The sequence below is a fragment of the Diceros bicornis genome, chromosome 24, assembly GCF_020826845.1.
Source record: "Diceros bicornis minor isolate mBicDic1 chromosome 24, mDicBic1.mat.cur, whole genome shotgun sequence".
Taxonomy (NCBI): Eukaryota; Metazoa; Chordata; class Mammalia; order Perissodactyla; family Rhinocerotidae; genus Diceros; species Diceros bicornis.
In genome coordinates this window covers 45,393,825-45,414,152 of record NC_080763.1, presented here as the reverse complement: position 1 = coordinate 45,414,152, position 20,328 = coordinate 45,393,825, and the positions used below count along the sequence as shown (strand labels likewise).

General features: G+C 50.2%; 1 protein-coding gene across 6 annotated transcripts in view; it reads right to left on the bottom strand.

The window, feature by feature from the left end:
• Positions 1 to 20,328, bottom strand: part of WDR25 (WD repeat domain 25) — a 141,520-nt gene that overhangs the window by 118,505 nt on the left and 2,687 nt on the right. For all 6 annotated transcript variants that reach the window (XM_058567707.1, XM_058567704.1, XM_058567708.1 and 3 more), the window contains exon 2: positions 18,495 to 19,347. In XM_058567707.1, coding sequence (XP_058423690.1) covers positions 18,495 to 19,307 — 813 coding nt within the window. In that variant the 5' untranslated portion in view covers positions 19,308 to 19,347. The remainder of the gene's footprint in view (positions 1 to 18,494; positions 19,348 to 20,328) is intronic.

The following is a 20,328-nucleotide window of genomic DNA, read 5'->3' as shown; positions in this document are numbered from 1 at the left end:
CCCATCCTCTGAGACCTCTTGTGACTCTCACTGACACTGCCCCTCCCCGGGGGCTACCCATCATGTCCCATAGCATTTTATCCTCCACCCCCCAGGGCAGTTATAATGCTGCACTATAAGTATCTTTCTACCTGTTTCCTTTTTCCAAAGCGTCCAGGAGTCTTTCAAGGAAGAGTAAGATGCCATGTTCATCTCTGTATCCCACTCCTATCCCTAGCACCCAAGTCTTGCAACAGATGCTGAATGAATGAAATACTATTGAGTCAAGAATGCAGGCAATTCTTTTAAAAGAGAAAACACCAGTAACAGCCTTCCATCTTCTGTTCAAAGGTCAAAAAGCTTCTATTTGTAAGAAGTGAAGGAAGGAAGCCCTTTCAAAAGAAGCGGATTCTGTTACAGAGCGACAGGTCCATGTCCACAGACAACATAAGCATTGCAGAAGTATCCTCATCCGACCGGGAAGCTGAAAAGCTTTTCAAAGGTTTTGGTTTCCTTGACAACAGCATTGCTGGAGACAAGCAGGGAAATAATTAAAAAGTATGTTCCCTTCGCTTCGAACTCCGTAAGTGTATTTAAGCAACAATGAACAGGCCACGCTCGGTGTGGAAAGTGTCAGTATGGACAGAGCAAGGGCACACAGGGCACCCCATCCTGCCACCCCCTCCGGCGGCACCTCCTCTGAACTTGGGGGCCTGAGTGAAGGGCCTGAGCCGTCTGCCCAGGAGGACATTCACCGCAGGAATCCAGCTCATACAGGTGCGAGTCACAACTGCACCTTCTAAGTGCCGGGGCCCAGGCCAAACGCCATCACATTTAACCCTCACAGCAGTTCTTTGAGCTGGGTGAGTATTATTATCGCCTTTTGGTAGGAGAGATACTGAACTGCAGAAAAGTGAGTAACAGCCCAGGCAGTCGGGCCCAGGGGCCCGTGGCCCTGCCGCACTCCCACCTCCAGGAGAACACGTAAACTCCTTAGGCCGATCTCTACAGAAATGCCCCCCAGATCTGACCCTCTCTGAAATGCCCCACTCTGACCCTCGGATCTCATCCCAGGGCAGCCAAGGCATGGCCCTGGAAGAAACTGCCTTTCCTCTGAGTGCCACCATCCTGCCAGCCCACATCCCCACGCGAGGCCACTGGTGTTGGCTTTGCTTGGTCAGCAAGAACTAGGCGACCCTTCACTCCTGCCCCGGGGCTCGAGAACACGCAGGGCAAGGCGGAGGCGCACCAGGTCCGGACGGTGGTGGGCTCTGAACTTGATTTATGTGCCTCCTTCTCTTTTCTGGGTGGCTTTTCATGATCTGTTTTGTTTTAACAGTTTTACTGTATCCATATCTTTTATTATAAGCCTCCTCAAATCCTCTCTGGATTTATGATTTATAAATAAATAAGAAATAAACAAACGCACCAGCTGCAAGCATCGGCCCGAGTCCATTACCTGGGAGCGTAAACGCAAACACTTCAGCAGATGGGGCCCGGCCTTCCCCCTGATCTAGTCCCAGCCACAGTCCTCAAAGCCCCTTCCGAAATCTGGCCCCCTCGCAGGGATGCTTCCTGCACAGACTGGAGGTGGGAGACAGGGGTCAAGGTGTGTGGACAAGACCACCCTGAGACCCTCCATACCCCTGAGGGTCAAGGAGGCCCCCAGGAGAACGTAGACCAAGCAGATGCTATCCATTCATTCACGAGGGCTTTTTAAACACCTATTGTGTGCTCAGCTCTCATCCAGGAACTGGGGCTACAACAAGGGAAGAGAACAAACCCCCTGCCATCATGGAACTTACAGTAGAGTTCTGCCCATCTTACAGATGAACTAAGATGCAAAAAGATTAAGAGGATCGCCCACACTCACATGACTACTTTCTGGAGTTCCTGAGCAGGCATGTGACACCAAACAAGCCCAGAATGCAGAGGAAGGAAGGATGTGAACTCAAATACCGGCTCTGTGCTTAGGAGCAACGTGTCCTTCAGTGCCCCCTCTGGTCCTCAGCTTTTTCATCTGTAAAATGGGCATAAGGATGCTGCTGATGGGCCGGCCTCGTGGCTTAGCAGTTAACTGCGCGCGCTCCACTACCAGCACCCCGGGTTCAGATCCTGGGCACCCACCGACGCACCGCTTCTCTGGCCATGCTGAGGCCACCTCCCATGTACAGCAACTAGAAGGATGTGCAACTATGACATACAACTATCTACTGGGGCTTTGGGGAAGAAAAGGAGGAGGATTGGCAATAGATGTGAGCTCAGAGCCCGTCTTCCTCAGCAAAAAGAGGAGGATTAACATGGATGTTAGCTCAGGGCTGATCTTCCTCACAAAATAAAAAAAAAAAAGGATGCTGCTGATGCCAGCTTACATCATGGAGTGCCTGTATACGCCTGGTACTCTCCTCAAGTTTTCCATGGCTTTTCTTGTTTAATCCTCAGAAGACTGAGGCAGATGCTATCATTATCTCCACTTTACTGATGGGGAAACTAAGGTCCCAAGAGTTAAATAACTCACCCAAAGCCACACAGTGAGGAAGCGCGGGGGCCGGGGTTGAGCCCGCAGCGGGACTCCCGCACTCGGCTGACTGCCCTGTGCCCCCGCCGTGGATAAATAAGATGTAAAACCCCGGTGTGATGCCCAAGCCAGCGCAAGCCCAGGAAGCAGCAGCTGGCCTCCTGCCGCTGACTGTCCAGGCCTAAAGCCCACACAGGCCCCACTTGGCTCCCCCCAGTGGTCCCCAACACTGCCCAGGCCCGCCCTCAGCAGCCCCTCCCTGCAGTGTGGAGGTCAGCCCAGCACAGGGCAGTCCCCGCCAAACCTGGCTGCTCATCTCATCTTCCAGCTCGACTTCCCCTCCCCTGAACCCTGTCCGGTTCACCGTTCCTCCCCCAACGGACCCACCCCACGTCCCCAACACAGGGGGCGCCTGGAGGGCCCGTCACGTTGTCACACTCCAATCTGTTTTGATGCCCGTCCCCCATTACCTTTCTGGCCAGCAAGGGTGTGTCTGGTCCCCTCTGAGCCCAGGGCCTGTACAGAGCCAGCATTTAATCAGTGGCTGGACCAACGGATGACCAAACGAAGAAAGAAGTGGAGAAACCAGGTCTCCTGAGACTGACCCCCAGGGCTGTGACTCTCACACACTCTGCGGCACCTGGTCACCCTCTGGGGCCCTCCCTGCTCACACCACAGACAGACAGCCTCAAACAAGGCCCAAGGAATTCACTGGCCATCCAGCAACAAGTCCAGACGGCCCGGCCCATCAGCCGAGCCGTCCCCCAAGTCTACCACCTCAGCCACCAGCAGCCAACGCCACGCAGCTGAGCCGGAAAATAGGAAGCCGCGTCTAGAAGAGCCCAGCCCCTCGAGAGGCCTGCGGGCCTCAACAGGTGCGTACCAGATTATTTGTTCATCGAGTCAAGGCAAGTGGAGTCCAATTGGATCGCAAGCCTCCGATGCTCAAGAGAGCGGCTCAGGAGGCAATTACAGAATAAAACCTGGCTTGAAGTTCTTGATAATACCTTCCATTTGTAAGGCTTTATAGTTTACAAAGTGGTTTCGCAGATCTAACCTCATCTGATCCGTTACAGCCCGGAGAGGTAATTACGTCACAGACGAGAACCCGGAAGCCCAGAGAAATCAGGGCAGGGCTGTGCCTTCCTCGTTCTGAATACTTGAGGTGTGCCAAGCACCACCACAGGCTCGAGCGGGGCCGGGGGCGCCACAGTTCAGGCCAAGCTCGGGCTCTCTCCAGGGCAGGGCAGGGCAAAGCCACCATGGGCACACCGTGCCAGAAGGGGCCGTGCAGTCCCCGACCCACACCTGCATCTGCCTCCCAGCCCCCTGACAACTCGGGCTCCCACCTGCACTGAACCCCTCCATCCTCGTCCTCTTTCCAAGGAATCCACTCCCCAAACTGACCAGTTCTGAGTGCTGGAAAGTTCTTCCACACACCGCGCTGACCTCTTCCCCCTGCGGTTTCCACCGCTAGTCCCACTTCTGCCCGGGGAGCAAACCAGGGTACGTTTCATTCCTTTGCCCCACCACAGCCCTGCCAGCACCCGTGGACAGCCGCCGTGCTCCCCACCTGTCCCCTTCACCGGGCCACCGGCACCGTGGCAGGACTCCAAGGAACCAGGACATTTCAGAGCACACTTGAATGAGAGCAGAGGAACAGAAAAAGAGACAGGACCAAAACAAACAACTTTTCTATCCAAAGGTTACAATGAAAATGTGTTTTAATTTGTGTTTTTGTACCTTTCAAAATAACACTTCAAGCAGTTCAGAAAGAGACCACTTCTGTTTATAAAAGCTCTTCAGTTTTCCCTGCGGTTGTCGAGCTGTGTAAACACACTGAGAGTCGGGAGGGAGAAATTGCTACTTGTGAAACTTTTAATGCTAGCGAGCGTGCCAATGAGAATTCTAAACTCAGCAGGTTAAAAATGTTCTGAAAGCAATTTTGGTGTTAGTCTAAATAATTATAGATCGCATTCACTTAGATAAGGGCCTTTGCCCCTCGGGGCTCCAAGGGAAAATTCTAGGCATGATAGTTAAGCAAAATAGTTGGTTATTACGCAGGCTTTGCGGTGGCAGTGCAAATTGGTATAATCCTTTTGGAAAGCAATCTGACAGGAGACGTATCTGGACCCACGGAAATGTACAACCCTTTGACCCAGCAGTCCCACTTCTGGGAATCAATCCGAAAGAAATAATCCAACAGAAAAGAGTTTCATGCATGAAGATAACCACTTCGGCATTATCTATAATAGCAGAAATTAGAAACCACCTAGTGTCCAAGGACAGGTAATAAATTATAGTTAATCAACGCGACAGAGCATCATGGAACCAGCGAAAACTGACGGCCTCCAAAGACGCTGAGGCGGCTGGTGGCGCTGCGGCAGGAGAGGCTGGGAGGGAATGTTAGGCGGGAAAGCAAGCTGCAAAACGGCGTGCTCTCAGGAGAACACAAGCCCACGTGGACCAGAAAGTGATGGGAAGGTGGTAAAAGGATAATCATAATTTTAGTGTGTGTTGGAATTGGGTGATTTTTTGCCATCATTTTGCGATGCAGTTAAATCATCTTCACAAAGGGCAGGAGGGGGGCAGGGAGAAGGGGCAGGGGACCGAGGGAGGCTTGGACCCTCCAGGATCATTGTTTGGTCACAGTTTGGAGATCTCACCACACAGGAGAAGGTGGGGGCACCGCCGGGGCTGACCCGGTGCACATCCACCAGGGCAGGGACGTGACGCCGTGTTGACCAGCAAGTCCATCCCCCAGAATGGAATCACAGACGTCAACAAAACCGGGGGGTCTCAAAACTTTCAGTCCCTTTTCTACTCTCGAAAGACAGCGAGGAGGCCCAAGAGCTGCTGTTTACGTGGCTTCTATCTATCCACGTTTACGTGGCTTCTATCTATCCACGTTTACGTGGCTTCTATCTATCCATGTTTACGTGGCTTCTATCTATCCATGTTTACGTGGCTTCTATCTTTATGTGGCTTCTATCTATCCACGTTTACGTGGCTTCTATCTATCCATGTTTACGTGGCTTCTATCTATCCACGTTTACGTGGCTTCTATCTATCCATGTTTACGTGGCTTCTATCTATCCATGTTTACGTGGCTTCTATCTTTATGTGGCTTCTATCTATCCATGTTTACGTGGCTTCTATCTATCCATGTTTACGTGGCTTCTATCTATCCACGTTTACGTGGCTTCTATCTATCCATGTTTACGTGGCTTCTATCTATCCATGTTTACGTGGCTTCTATCTTTATGTGGCTTCTATCTATCCACGTTTACGTGGCTTCTATCTATCCATGTTTACGTGGCTTCTATCTATCCATGTTTACGTGGCTTCTATCTATCCACGTTTACGTGGCTTCTATCTATCCATGTTTACGTGGCTTCTATCTATCCATGTTTACGTGGCTTCTATCTTTATGTGGCTTCTATCTATCCATGTTTACGTGGCTTCTATCTATCCATGTTTACGTGGCTTCTATCTATCCATGTTTACGTGGCTTCTATCTATCCATGTTTACGTGGCTTCTATCTATCCATGTTTACGTGGCTTCTATCTATCCATGTTTACGTGGCTTCTATCTATCCATGTTTACGTGGCTTCTATCTATCCATGTTTACGTGGCTTCTATCTATCCATGTTTACGTGGCTTCTATCTATCCACGTTTACGTGGCTTCTATCTATCCATGTTTACGTGGCTTCTATCTATCCACGTTTACGTGGCTTCTATCTATCCACGTTTACGTGGCTTCTATCTATCCATGTTTACGTGGCTTCTATCTATCCATGTTTACGTGGCTTCTATCTTTATGTGGCTTCTATCTATCCATGTTTACGTGGCTTCTATCTATCCATGTTTACGTGGCTTCTATCTATCCATGTTTACGTGGCTTCTATCTATCCATGTTTACGTGGCTTCTATCTATCCATGTTTACGTGGCTTCTATCTATCCATGTTTACGTGGCTTCTATCTATCCATGTTTACGTGGCTTCTATCTATCCATGTTTACGTGGCTTCTATCTATCCACGTTTACGTGGCTTCTATCTATCCATGTTTACGTGGCTTCTATCTATCCATGTTTACGTGGCTTCTATCTATCCATGTTTACGTGGCTTCTATCTATCCATGTTTACGTGGCTTCTATCTTTATGTGGCTTCTATCTATCCATGTTTACGTGGCTTCTATCTATCCATGTTTACGTGGCTTCTATCTATCCATGTTTACGTGGCTTCTATCTATCCATGTTTACGTGGCTTCTATCTATCCATGTTTACGTGGCTTCTATCTATCCATGTTTACGTGGCTTCTATCTATCCATGTTTACGTGGCTTCTATCTATCCATGTTTACGTGGCTTCTATCTATCCATGTTTACGTGGCTTCTATCTATCCATGTTTACGTGGCTTCTATCTATCCATGTTTACGTGGCTTCTATCTATCCATGTTTACGTGGCTTCTATCTATCCATGTTTACGTGGCTTCTATCTATCCATGTTTACGTGGCTTCTATCTATCCATGTTTACGTGGCTTCTATCTATCCATGTTTACGTGGCTTCTATCTATCCATGTTTACGTGGCTTCTATCTATCCATGTTTACGTGGCTTCTATCTATCCATGTTTACGTGGCTTCTATCTATCCATGTTTACGTGGCTTCTATCTATCCATGTTTACGTGGCTTCTATCTATCCATGTTTACGTGGCTTCTATCTATCCATGTTTACGTAGCATATTTGAAATTAAAACTGAGGACAGTTAAGAATATTTATTAATTTATGTAAAAGTAATAATAAACCCATAACACGTTAACATAAATAACATTTCTTCTGAAAAATAACTACATTTTCCAAGACAAAAAAATTAGTGAGAAGGCATTGTTTACATGTTTGCCATCTCTTTAATAACCGGCTTAATACAAAACAGCTGGGTTCTCAGAGCTGCTTCTGTATTTAATCTACGGCAATAGCACATGTCTCGTTGCCTCTGGAAAAACTCCATGTGCATGTGTGAGAGACTGAGGATGACAAAGGCAAATAACTTCTAGGAACTATTAGGAAAATGACTTTTACCCCACAGACCCCATGAGAGGAGACTGCAGACCACACTGAAAACCATTGCAATAAATTACAGCATTAAGAGCTGTGGCTGATGTACGTAGAGGGGAAGAAGGATTTAAAATTATATGTCTAGCTGGAACTCAATGATGTTCAATTTCTTTTTTTTCTTAAGACTGGATGGAAATATACCAAAAAGTCTACAGTCATTGCCTCTGGGTGGAGAGATGATGGGCAATTTTTTCCTTTATACCTTCCTGTTTTTCCATAGCGTATGTGTATTTCTTTTATGGTCAAAAACAACATTTCTTTTCCGAGGAAAGGTTTGGGTAGCAGCGGTGTACTGTGCCCTGCGGAATCAGCTGGATGGGAGGAAGGTCATTTTAAATCATTAGCAGCCAGCGTCAGCGTGCGGGGCGTCACGAAGGAGGCCTGCTCCTTAACATGCCGATCAATCCCTGGCACCCAGCACACATTCATCACAGCGCACAGCCTGCCCCGACCCACGGAGAGCCTGCCAGAGATGACGAGAATTGAAACTGGCTCGAGCTAATCACTGCTAGATGAAGGTCAAATATAGGTGACTATTTATCAGATCCAGGGATGGGGGAGGACACAACACGCTCTAAAGCCACGAGACAATTACAAAGGGAAAAGTCCAGAGACTTTGCCACAAAAAATGCTAGGTTTTCTGTAAAAAAAATAAAATAAAATAATGAAATACCAAAACTCAAACAACAAACAACCTATGGGGGGCGGGTATGATGACAATGGGTCAATATTGTTAGTACGTAAATTGCCCAGGTAAGAGAAACACTAAGACTACAGGAGATTAATGGATAGGAACCACGACCACTCACACTTACTTAGCATTAACGAGGTGCCAGGCCCCATTCTAGAAGAGCTGCACATAAATGAACTCATTTGGTTCTCAAACAAGATACCATTAGATTAGCAAACGCTTAGAAAAGTAATAATTCTACCACCTTCGAGGGTAAGAAGACAGGATCACATTTACACATAAATGATGGTGTGTGCCGTAAATGGAAGGCTACGGAGCCACTAAAAAGAATGAAGGAGATCTGTGCACGAGACGTGGGTGACAAAACCAGCTGGAGGACGGTCTGGAGTGCAGTTTGCATGCTAAACACTAAGGCCCCAGCTCAGATGCCTGACTGCAGGCGGCCAGGCTGAGCCCACCCCAGGGGGTGGAAGATTCGGCTCAGGGAAACGGACCAAGCTAAGAGAAAATACCTAGAGATATTCACATTTGGGGGTCCTGCGATGAGCACCTGCTTGCCACCTCATCACCCTACAGCAACCTCACTGTGGACAAGCCACACACACACACACACTCACACACACACACACTCACACACACAGCCTCTGGTCAGAGCAGCTTTTTTGGACATCCCTCCTGAATCAGAACGAGCAGCAGAAAATCTCTCACGTGAAACACAGACACCAAAACAACAAGAACAAAAGAAGCTGAAAAGAGACAGAAACATCTCAGAAAACACAGGAAAACTTCTGAAGAACTTAAAGAACTAAGAAAAGACCTTGCAAATATGCAATAAAAAATAATATACTATATTTAAAAAAGGAACATTCAGAAAACAAGAAACAGTGCTTGGAATGTAAAAATATGATAGAAGGGAACACTTTTCTGAATATATGTTATACTTTAGTAAAACAGTTTAAGTATTTGACCACAGAAATACAAGATACAAAAAAAAAAAAGGATTGAAAGATAAAGTGGAGGAAATTTCCCAGAAAAATAAAACAGAAAGGCAAAGAGAGAGAAAACTAGAGAGAAAAGATAAGAAAATTAGAAGCTCACTTCAGAGACACCCAGACCTTCCGACAAGCAGAGTCCCCAAGTCAAAGCCCCTGACCGGGAACAAAGCCCCTGACACCGCCCAAGGGTGTCCCCATCTCTCTACGGCCCCTGCTCCATGGGAGGGGCCGCAGACCCCGGGCCTCACTCCTGGCAGGGAAGACAGGCCTGCAGGCAGCTCGGGGCTCCTGGCAAAGCAGAGCTACAGGACCACGTCAGTGTCAGGCTTCTAAGGCCCATCTGTCCTCCCAAGTCTCAGCCTGGGTCACAGTGTTCTGAGGGGTTTCGAGGCATGCTCTCTTTTATCTTGTCAAGTAAGGAAACTTCAGGAAGCTTGCCGAGGGAGGCCATGTGAAGGCAGGCTCCCAGGGGTCCTGGGCTGACACCCCTGGTCTCAGTCACATGCCCATTCTGACTGCACCTCACTGCGCTGCCCCTGCGTCCTACTCCACTTCCCCAGTTACGGGGTCCATGCTGGAGCCGCGTCCCGTGGGAGAGACGCCAGAGGCTAGGAGAAAAGGCTGAGAGGTCACAGTGACTCACCCACTCCTTCTTTTAAGGGGGATAAATACTAGCAATCTGAGGGGGAAATGACCATCATGTAATTTTTGTGTGTGTGTGTGTGAGGAAGATCAGCCCTGAGCTAACATCTGCCAATCCTTCTCTTTTTTTTTGCTGAGGAAGACTGGCCCTAGGCTAACATCCGTGCCCATCTTCCTCCAGTTTATATGGGACGCCGCCACAGCATGTCTTACCAAGCAGTGCGTCGGCGCGCGCCCGGATCTGAACCAGCGAACCGCAGGCCGCCGCAGCAGAGCTCGCGCACTTAACCGCTTGCGCCACGGGGCCGGCCCCATCATGTAATTTTTAAATGCTGGTTACGAAGACAAAGTACCTGCGTTCAGATTCAAACCAGTTGATGCGCACGGGAAAAAAGACTGGAAGGAAACGCTGCTCGCAAAACGTTCACAGTCATTACGCTGGAGTGGAGGGTCTATGGTTACATTTTTAACTTCTGCCATTTTTTTGCATTTCTTTCCAAAATTTTACTACTTTGATGATAAAACAAAGTTAAATCTAAGACAACTCATTTTTTGGGCCGGCCCCGTGGCTTAGTGGTTAAGTGTGCGCTCCGCTGCTGGCGGCCCGGGTTCGGATCCCGGGCGTGCACCGACGCACCGCTTCTCCGGCCACGCTGAGGCCGCGTCCCACATGCAGCAACTAGAAGGATGTGCAGCTATGACATACAACTATCTACTGGGGCTTTGGGGGAAAAATAAATAAATAAAAAAAATTTAAGACAACTCATTTTGTAAAAAGGAGACAGGCAGAGCCATCACTGGGTGCTAGACAGGCACCTTTACGAGTCTTCTGTGTCCAAGTTTTAAAGCAGCAAGAAATAATTTCCTGGACTGTCTCAACGCCTACGTGTGCCAATTTTGCAATCTGCATTTTTCAATTACATTAAAAGCATTTTCCCAAATTGCTTTATTCTTCCCTTAATGACATGTGATGAGACTGGCTGCAGCCAGTTCCCCGAGCACCTTCACAGGCTCTGTTTCCCCCACAGGCATCCAGCAGGCACCCTGCCCTGCCCCGGGCACACTCAACTGTTTAAGTTACACGCAGTGAAGTTTTCAAAAAGCAGAAAACACAGCTTGGCTCCTGCCACACTTTCCTTCCCTGACTCCTCCTTCGACTCAAGGTTTTCCTGTGTAAGGCACAAGCTGCAAGGCCCTTCTGGCAAGCACACGAGAAGTGGGAAATGTCTCATTTCTTGGCCCCAGACCCGTCGCAGCTTTCATACGGGGGAGAGGAGTGTCAAAAAAAACTTCGCTTCCCACGAAGAGAAGGTTCCAGCTCAGGATCTCGAGCTCTTCCCAGAGGCTCGGCAGCCCTGCTGTCGACCAGCCTGAAGCCCCCACTCCCAACCCTGCCTGGGACAGTTCGGAGGACCATGAACTTTCCCTGGAAGGGAAACTCTGAAAGGAAAGAGAGAGGAGCAAACAGTGTCCAGAGAGGGAAACATCTGAACACTTCCTACGCACGATTCCAGCAAGACTCCAGCTCCGACGGCCACCTGACCTCGCTGTGTGCCCTCGGGCAAGTGTCCTCCTCTCTCTGGGCCTCTGCCAAATGAAGATGGAACCAGATGATCTCTGTGCGTGCACGCATACACACACACACACACGCACGCACACCCATGCGCGCACCACCTATTCTCTCCTTGCCTTCCCCTAATTACCCTCGATGCACTGTTAATGACTCACTCCCCAAATACCAAACGCCCACCACCATAACCCGACCCTCCTCCCCAGCTGTGCGTCTCATTGTCAATTGATTTGCCTCGTGCTTGGAATAAATTGCCAATCATCTGCATAATGCTCCACGACTCCTCACTCTACACATCAAATCATTTCTCAATCTCATTTTGTAAAATCCATCAAGAATAATTCTTTCAAAACTGAAATAAACCCTCACTGTGGCACTTGAATCCATAAATTCCTTGTCTCTGAATCTGAGATATATTACTTTCTACAAAGCACATCTAAGATACCCTCACATAATCAGATACGCTAACAATGATAAATCAGCAGGATCCTGTAATACATAAAAATGCAAACCCAAACCACCACGGGAATCGTCACTTCTCCTCGCTCCCCTTATTAGAACCACATGGTTCTGAAGCTGGGACAGAGCTTGGGCACCACTTGGGCGAGGGGATATGCTTTTCCATCCTTTATTCCCAGAGGCAGAAGAGCCGAGTGGGTTTGTTAGCTGTCTTTGCTCAGGCTCTGTAGTCTGACAGCCAGCTTCGCATCTTGCCTCTACCATTCACCAGCTGTGCAATGGTGGACAAATCCCTTAACCTCTCTGTGCCTCAACTTCCTCATCTGCAAAATGGGAATAAGAGCAGCCCTTGCCTCTTAGGCCTGTTGTGAAGATGAGATGGAGTGTTTAGAACTGTGCCCAGCAGGTGGTGATCACTCAGGGACAGTTAGCTCTCTCCATCCTCTCGTCCATATTCAGTCAGAGATCACAGAGCCGGCCAGCAGCACAGTGAGACCCCAATCTGGGTCTTCAGCCTCCAGAACACAGTCCTTTCCTTCAGAGGCACATGGGAAGGGGGCCCAAGACCCAGCTGAGCCTGGCCCGCCCCAGCCAGAGGAAGGTGGTCGCGGCTTCCCTGCCCAAGGACTCATTCTCTGGGTCTCTTCGGGGTGAGATGCTTCTCCAGCACTGGCGGACGCGCAGACGCAAAAACACTCTGTGAACTGGCAAAGCGCTGTGTGATTCATTTTCTTCCATCCCGTTTTCAAAGTCATCAGTCTGCAGACACAGACCCAGCCCTCTGACACGCACCTTCACGAAGTTCATGGAAAGGGAGCAGGGAAATGGCTTGGGACAGACAATCTCAAACACTTTTTAAATTTCAAAAGTATCTCAGGAACACTGACATTGAAACTCTTGAAAAACAGGGGTGCACAGACAGGCTATGAAAAGACTCAAACAAAACCAAGAGTTACGTTAACTTGGAAGATTCTGGGTGACTTGTCCTTTCTCTAATTGTTGTTAACTCATCAGCACAGGTGCAGGGGAGTTGGGAGCGTCTCCTCAGCCCTCCTGTGTGCCAGGCTCCAGGCCTGCATCTTCTCATTTCACCTCCACAGCAACGGCCCTCACAGGTAGCCATTATCCCCATTTTACCAATCGGAAAACTGGGGGATCAGAGAGGCTAAGTGCTTTTCCCAAAGTCACACAGCTACCCAGCAGCAGATACGGAACAGGAACCCAGGAGTCTCATACAGCAACGGCACTGAAGGTTTGCCGATCTATCCAGGTTCCGCTCACCACTCAAAGACTTTAGCTAAGGCCTGGATGTAAATCAAAGCCCATTTTAACTGCATTAAGGCAGCAAAAAAGACAGCATTAACGTATAGCCACGTTAACTGCAGTACTATTTTAAAAACGAAAGCAGGAAATAATAGGAAACAACATGGAGATGACAAAGCAAAGTCTAGAACTTGAGACAGTCATAAAAATATGGTTGGGGAAAGTTTTTAACATGGTAGAAAAACGCCCCTTACAAACAATACGAAAGATGGAGCAGAATCAAAACTGCACCTCCCCTGCGGCGTGAGCCACTTCTGTAAACGACAGGGACGCAGCGGTCCAGACCAGGAGGGGTCCCCAGGGGTAACGAGCTGCCAACTCAGGGTTAGGATTATCAACGACTTCTGTTTTCACTTTCATACTATATTTTTCTGCATCTTCAATGTTTTTCACAATAAGCATCTATTACATTCATGATCAAAAATGAAAAACTGTTTTTAAAGTATTTTAAGGAAGCTCGTTATTGAAAGAACTCTTGGAGCAAATCATCTTGTAAAGCAAATAAACAACACCTAATTCACACATTTTATTTAAAATCTTCCTGTGTCTCAGAACGCCGGATTTTCCTACACGGACATCAGGTCCCTGGAAGCGAGAAACATGCCATATGGGTTTGGGAAGCCTCTTGGGGCCTGGCAGGGGGCTCTGCACACAGGGCCAACGAGAGGGGCTGACTGTGTTTGGTTAAAGCAGACAATGTTTGTGCTTTTTCCTTCAAAAACGGCCTCAAAGTCTGAATTTCATCTTTATGTGCAGTGGGTATTCAAACGTATTGAGCCAAATGAGGACACGGGGAAATGAAAAGAGTATAGAAAAAGGTATTCGTGCTGCGGTTATAATTATGAAAAACAGACGCACGGCGCAGACGGGGGCAGGAAGGGATCATCGGGAAAGAAAACAGAGCATCGGGGCGGAATTATGAGTCATTGTTTTAGTTTACTTAATTTCTCTAGCTGTAAATTTTTCAAAACTAATATAAGCATATTTTACAGCTCACAGAACATTTAGAACATATTAAAATAAGTATCTTTCTACCATAATGTGCCCAATTGAAATTTATGAATTCCAAGCTACATTTTAAGGAGATGAAGGAGCTGGCACTCCACGTTCTTTAGATTCATCAGATGGATTGTGTTGTTTTTCTCCTGAGCAGAAAAGAAATCATATTTCAGTAAATGTTACCTTGAATCAAGGATTCTTCCACATTCTAGAAGCTGGGTGAGCTGCTTATGTGAAGTCTTACTGTGCCCCCTAGTGGCGAAAAGGATTAATGCATTTAAAAACAATCCTTTCCCAAAGACTGGAAATAAAATCCAAAAAATTTTTTTAATCTTTATTTACCACTTAACATGTACAAAACTTTGTGGCAGCTGCTACAGAGACTATAAAAATGGATCTGGCACTGTTCCCATGCTCAAGAAGCTTAAAATCTACAAGGCGGAGCAGATACGGTCATATGGGTAGGCAGCTAGAACAAAGCGCCACCACACGGTAAGAAGGGGAGAAAATTCCTGGGGAGAGCAAGAACGCAAACACACAGTAAGTGCCTACCACCACACTAGGTAATTCATATCCAATATTATTTATTTTTCACAAAAACCCAGCAAGGCATACATAATTATCTCCACTTTACACATACTGGTTGAGGCTCAGAGAAGTTAAGTAACTTGCCTGAGATCACACAGCCAGTCATGGGCAGAAGGAGGATTCAAACAGAAGTCCTGTGACCCCAGCCCCCAAGCTCTTCCCTCCTTCTTGATCCAGTGGGGGGAAAGAAGGTACTCTGGCAGACTTTAACCAAAAGACACAGAGAAAGGCACCCTAGGAAGGGAGCACAGAGTTGGGGGCTGTCCTGTCCCACCAACCTCTTCTAGGTCATTCCCCACTGCACCCACCATCTGCTCTCCACCCAGGACGAGGCTGCAGCAAGCCGGGAATCCTGCCTGTGCCCATGGCCCTGTCCCCACTCCAGACTCAGGGTCCAGACAATGCCCCCACTGCCCCCTCCATCTCATCCCAGATCACAAGGCCCCCAAGATCTACGACGCCGCCCACCCTCTGGCAACAGGGAGGGAAAAGAACATCATCCTGCCTGGGGCTGCCAGCTGCCCTCCAGGCCACACACGGACCTGAGGACCCTGCACGTCTCCAGCCTTAGCCAGGACTTTCCTCCCCAGCTTCCAGCCCGGCGCCCCTCTAGTCTACAATCCATCATCTTCCCATCCTGGCTCCTCTGGCCCCTGCCACACATTCTTCACACCGAAAAGTTGCTCAAAGTCAATTTGCCCAAAACCAATTTGCCAAATAACTCTCTGTCAAATATCTTAAAGCAGAGGGGACCCTCGCCCAACCATCTGCATCTACAGCTTATAAAAGCCCTGATTTTGAAGACACCGCAGTGAGAAGAGGGTGAGGAGATGCCGACCCCAGCAGCCAGGACAGCAGCCATGCTCTGCCCCTGGGGCCACCTCCAACGCCACCCCTGCAGCCTCGCCATGAGGGATGGACAGTGCAGTGGACAGGGCTCCCTGCAGGGTGCCAGGCCTGCAGCGCACACAACCTCCTGGGAACGGGCAGCAGGCACAGCAGCTGCGCCCAGCCCCGCCCAGGCCATCCCCACAGCAAATGGCCCTGGCCCCAGATCTCAGTGACTCGCCCCAGCCCTAGGAAGGGCTTTCCTACCGTGGTTCCCGCTCCTGAGCGCTTTTGCAGCCTAAGCTGGGCCAGCTGCGCCCTCTTCTGGTCATGAGGTGTCACAGCTAGTTGGCTGCTTGGGGTCCCTCAATGGGAGCCTCCAGTACCCCCAGTGCAGCGCCTGGCACACTCATCTACCCCACACGGCGCTCCACGACTGAACAAACACAACCCCAGATCAGTGGCTTCACTCAGACGCTCCCCATTCAAAAACTATCGTGGGGATGCCTCTGCTTAGGAAATCTAAACTTCCCAGGAGAAAGGGACCAAGCAGGGCCACAGAGCACCGCACTGAGGCCAGTGCAGACTAGTCCCCACGGGGCTGCCCCTCACTGTCAGGGGACACGGCCCCACAGGTGAGCGGGCAGCGGGCAGCCACCAGGACCCACCTGCTGCCCCCACATCCCTCCACCCCTCTCTGCCCACAGCCACCTAGCCTCCTCCTCAAGCCGGTGCCGCCAAGGTCTGCCAGACCGCCCCCTCCCTCCGGGGTCCTAGAAAGGGGCCACCCTAAAGTGGGCCCGGTGGCCCACTGTAACCACACTACCCTCCACAAGACTCCACGTGCCTGCATTAGACGGGGTGTTTCAGGCCCACAGCGCATGGGCACTCGTCCCACCCGAGAAGCCCCAGCCACAGGTCTCATAAGCTTGTTTTATCAGAGAAACAGGCTTAGAGAGGTCAAGTGCCCTGCAATGGTCACCAAGCTGCTGGGGACAGAGGCGCACCCCAAGCCCAGATCACTCTAACTCCAGCCCACAGCCAGGGCCAGCCAGACACCGCCCAGCTCCACACGGGCCCTACACATGCCCACCAGAAACCCTGCGGATGGGCTCCCGACAAAAGGGACAAGCACCCACGGTCCTCCGTGGGCGCAGACTCTCGGGAAGGAGAGCTGGGAAGCCCCAGGACCGAGGGATGGACGCAAGCACGTCACAATGCACAGCAGGGACGCCAGAAGCCTCCTGGGCAGACTTCCGAGCCCCCAGCCTCGCAGGAAGAGCCCCGAAGACCTGCCTATAAATCCCTGGGTCCCAACTGAAGACAGAACGTGACACTGTCCCCGCAGGACTCCACTAGCCTCGCCAGAAAGAAGAGACAAGTCATTTCATGACTCACAGGGGCCACATAAGATGACAGCCCATTTCAAGACTTCCCTGTACTTGGGCTTTCTGTCTTGATTTCAGAAGATGCCCCCTAGGAAAAAAGCTCAAAACATAACTTGCAAGTACAATGTCCTGGGCAGGTTGGTTCCAGAACTCTGAGGAAGACAGAGGGAAGGAGCCAACATCATTGAGCGCCGATGGGGTACCTAGCTCTGTGCCAGGGGCTTTGTAAGTGTCTGTTTCACATGCTTACATGCAATCGCGCTCCATACAGATGAGACACCAGTCTCGGAGCGGGCAGTCAGGCCAGTGACCAGCCGCTCCATTTGAAGCCACGTCCCTCCAAGTCCAAAGCCATTTTCTTTCCAGGAAGCTTTTGTTCAGCTCGCATTTATTTGGCACCTACTATGTATCACTGCTTTGCTAGGTGCCAAGGACAGTGAGGAGGAGGGAAACAGAGCACAGCCCAGTGGGGCTGCAGACAGGTCACCGGCAGGTGCGACACACCTGTTATACTACACACTTGTACATGGGGACTGCTCGCCGCCAGTCTGCATTACTTCAGGAGCTTTTAAAATAAATAAATAACAATTCTGTGTAAACTGAAGTCCCCAGCAGGGCATCGCAGACCTCGCTGGTCTGGCCCCTGCCTACTTCCCCAGCATCGGGCCCTCACCCCTCGTCGGGCCCCTCAATGTCTCCTGTGCTTACAGCCAAGCACGCCCTTCCGTCCCCCGACCCCCTTCACTGAGCGACCCTTCCCCTCCTCCTGGAAGCTGTCCCCAAGCCCTCCCAGGCCGGGCTGCTGTCCCTCCCACTGGGTTCCCAGACACTTGTGTGTCCTGCTGTGGTCCCGCCCTCACAGCCCTGAGCCCAGGGTTGTTGGTGACTCCCCACTTGTCCATCCCCTTCCACACCATGCACGCCCTGAAGCCAGGAGCCAGGTCTGTCTCCCTCTGCACCCCGCGCACTGGCCCGGCGCCTGGCACAGAGCTGGCATCACTCAACACTCAACGCGGGTCCCAGAGGGCGTCCCTGAGTGCCCGGGGCTCAGTCCCGGGCCTGCTTTCTTCTCCCTCCAATGGTCTCGCTCAGCAACCTCGTCCGCCCAGGCCTTCAGAGTGTCTGGACTTCCTCAGCGCCCCCACGAGGGATAAGGACTAGCATCCTCTGGTGGCCTGGCCAAGGGGGGAGGGGGCAGATGGGGCAGAATGGACCAACTATCCAGGGTGGACCCTGAGAACCTGCTCCTGAATGCAACAAGGAGAATCACAGAAATTCCCAAAAAGAAACGGCCAGCCTTAACCGCCCCCACCTCACTGTTTCGAAGAATAAAACATCCCAGCAGTTCCTTCCTAAGAGCATCTGAAAAGAGCATTTGCACTCAAGTCTCACCTTGAAGGTTTTGTCCATAGAAGCCGAGAGAAGCATGTGGCTTCTCGACAAGACTGGACACCACTGGACGCTGTTGACCGGGCCCCTGTGGCCTCTCAGGTGGAACAGCACACCCCTGGGCATCTTGGTTGCTTTATACTGACCGTCCAGATGCGGCTGAATCAACTCAGACACTCGGGGGGCCACGGGGAGCCGGGCTGGGGCGGGCACTCGCCGGGCGGAGGGGCCCTGGGGCTGCACGTCTGTACTCTTGTCTGTTTCTGCGCTTGATGCTTGCAGCTGCCTCAGCCTTTTCGGGGTGTAGGGGACGACACAGGCCTCACGCCTTTTCCTCTGCAGGGAGCTGCCGTTTGTCCCTGGGCTTCCACATTTGCTTTGGGCACAGAAAGACGGCTCGGGGGAGTCACCAGGTCCCCAGGAGGGTGTCACCTGTCTAAAGCGGGCAGCCGCCAGAGGCATGTGGTTGGCCGGAGTGTGACTGGTCCACAGGGAAGGCCGAGGAGGCTCACTTGTGGGGAAGGTGACTTCAGGCTCTGCCCTGGGCCACTGCAGCCTCTGGCTGGGGCAAGACCCTGGGTCCCTTCTCCAGAGCCGAACCACAGGGAGACGATGGCCGGCCGGGTCTTCATAAGAACCGGGCTCTGTGGGGAGGGCTCCCCCTTCCGTCACGTCCAGGATGCCCGACGCAAAATCCTGCCCGCAAGGCCTGACCATATCACAAGTGTCTCTCATCTGGCTGGCTGCATTAGGACTTCCCGCAGGCTCCGTCTCAGCCTCTGAGTCTGAGTCATCATAAGCCACCAACGAAGCCATTGAGGACACAGTTTCTTGCTGTCCTTCGAGGGCAAACGACCTGAGACCCAACAAAGTCAAGTGTCAGAAAACTTGCATGGAAGCATATCTACCACCACATGTAGTTAAAAGAAAACAAGGGGCTGGCCCGGCGGCGCAAGTGGTTAAGGGCGCACTGCTTCGGATCCCAGGCGCGCACCGACACACTGCTTGGCAAGCCATGCTGTGGCAGCATCCCATATAAAGTGGAGGAAGATGGGCACAGATGTTAGCCCAGGGCCAGTCTTCCTCGGCAAAAAAAGAGGAGGATTGGCAGATATTAGCACAGGGCTGATCTCCTCACAAAAAAAAAACAAAGAAAGAAACAAGCCACCTAGCAGATCCAGGACCTAAAAACCTCTGAGAATAAACACATACAAAATGAGGGCTTTTCTATACACCAGGCATAATTAGTTAGAAGATATAATTTTTTTAATTTTTTTTTTTTTTTTTTTTTTGCTGAGGAGGATTGTCCCTGAGCTAACATCTGTGCCAGTCTTCCTCTATTTTGTATGCGGGTCGCCACCACAGCATGGCTGTCAACGAGTGGTATAGGTCCGTGCCCGGGAACCGAACCCACAAACCCAGGCCGCTGAAGTGAAACATGCCAAACTCAACCACTAGGCCACAGGGCCAGCCCCTAGAAGATGTAATTTTTAAAAATGAAGACTGTGGAATATTTGGGAATAAATTTAACAAAAAAATCAGCAAGATCTACATGAAGAAAACTACGCCTTTACTGAAAGACCTAAAAGAGGACCTGACTAAATGGAGACACGATGCCTGGCCAGAAAGACTTGGGATTTTAAAGACGCCTTTCGGAAGGCCAATTCAGGCAGCATCTATTACAAATGTAAACACACGTAGTTTTTACTGCAATAACCACACTTTAGAACTCTATCCTACACAAATACTAGCATATGTTTGCAAAGATAGATGTATAAAGAGAGCTGGCAGCACTGTTTATCAGCAATGAATGAGAAGAACATACACTCGTCAACAT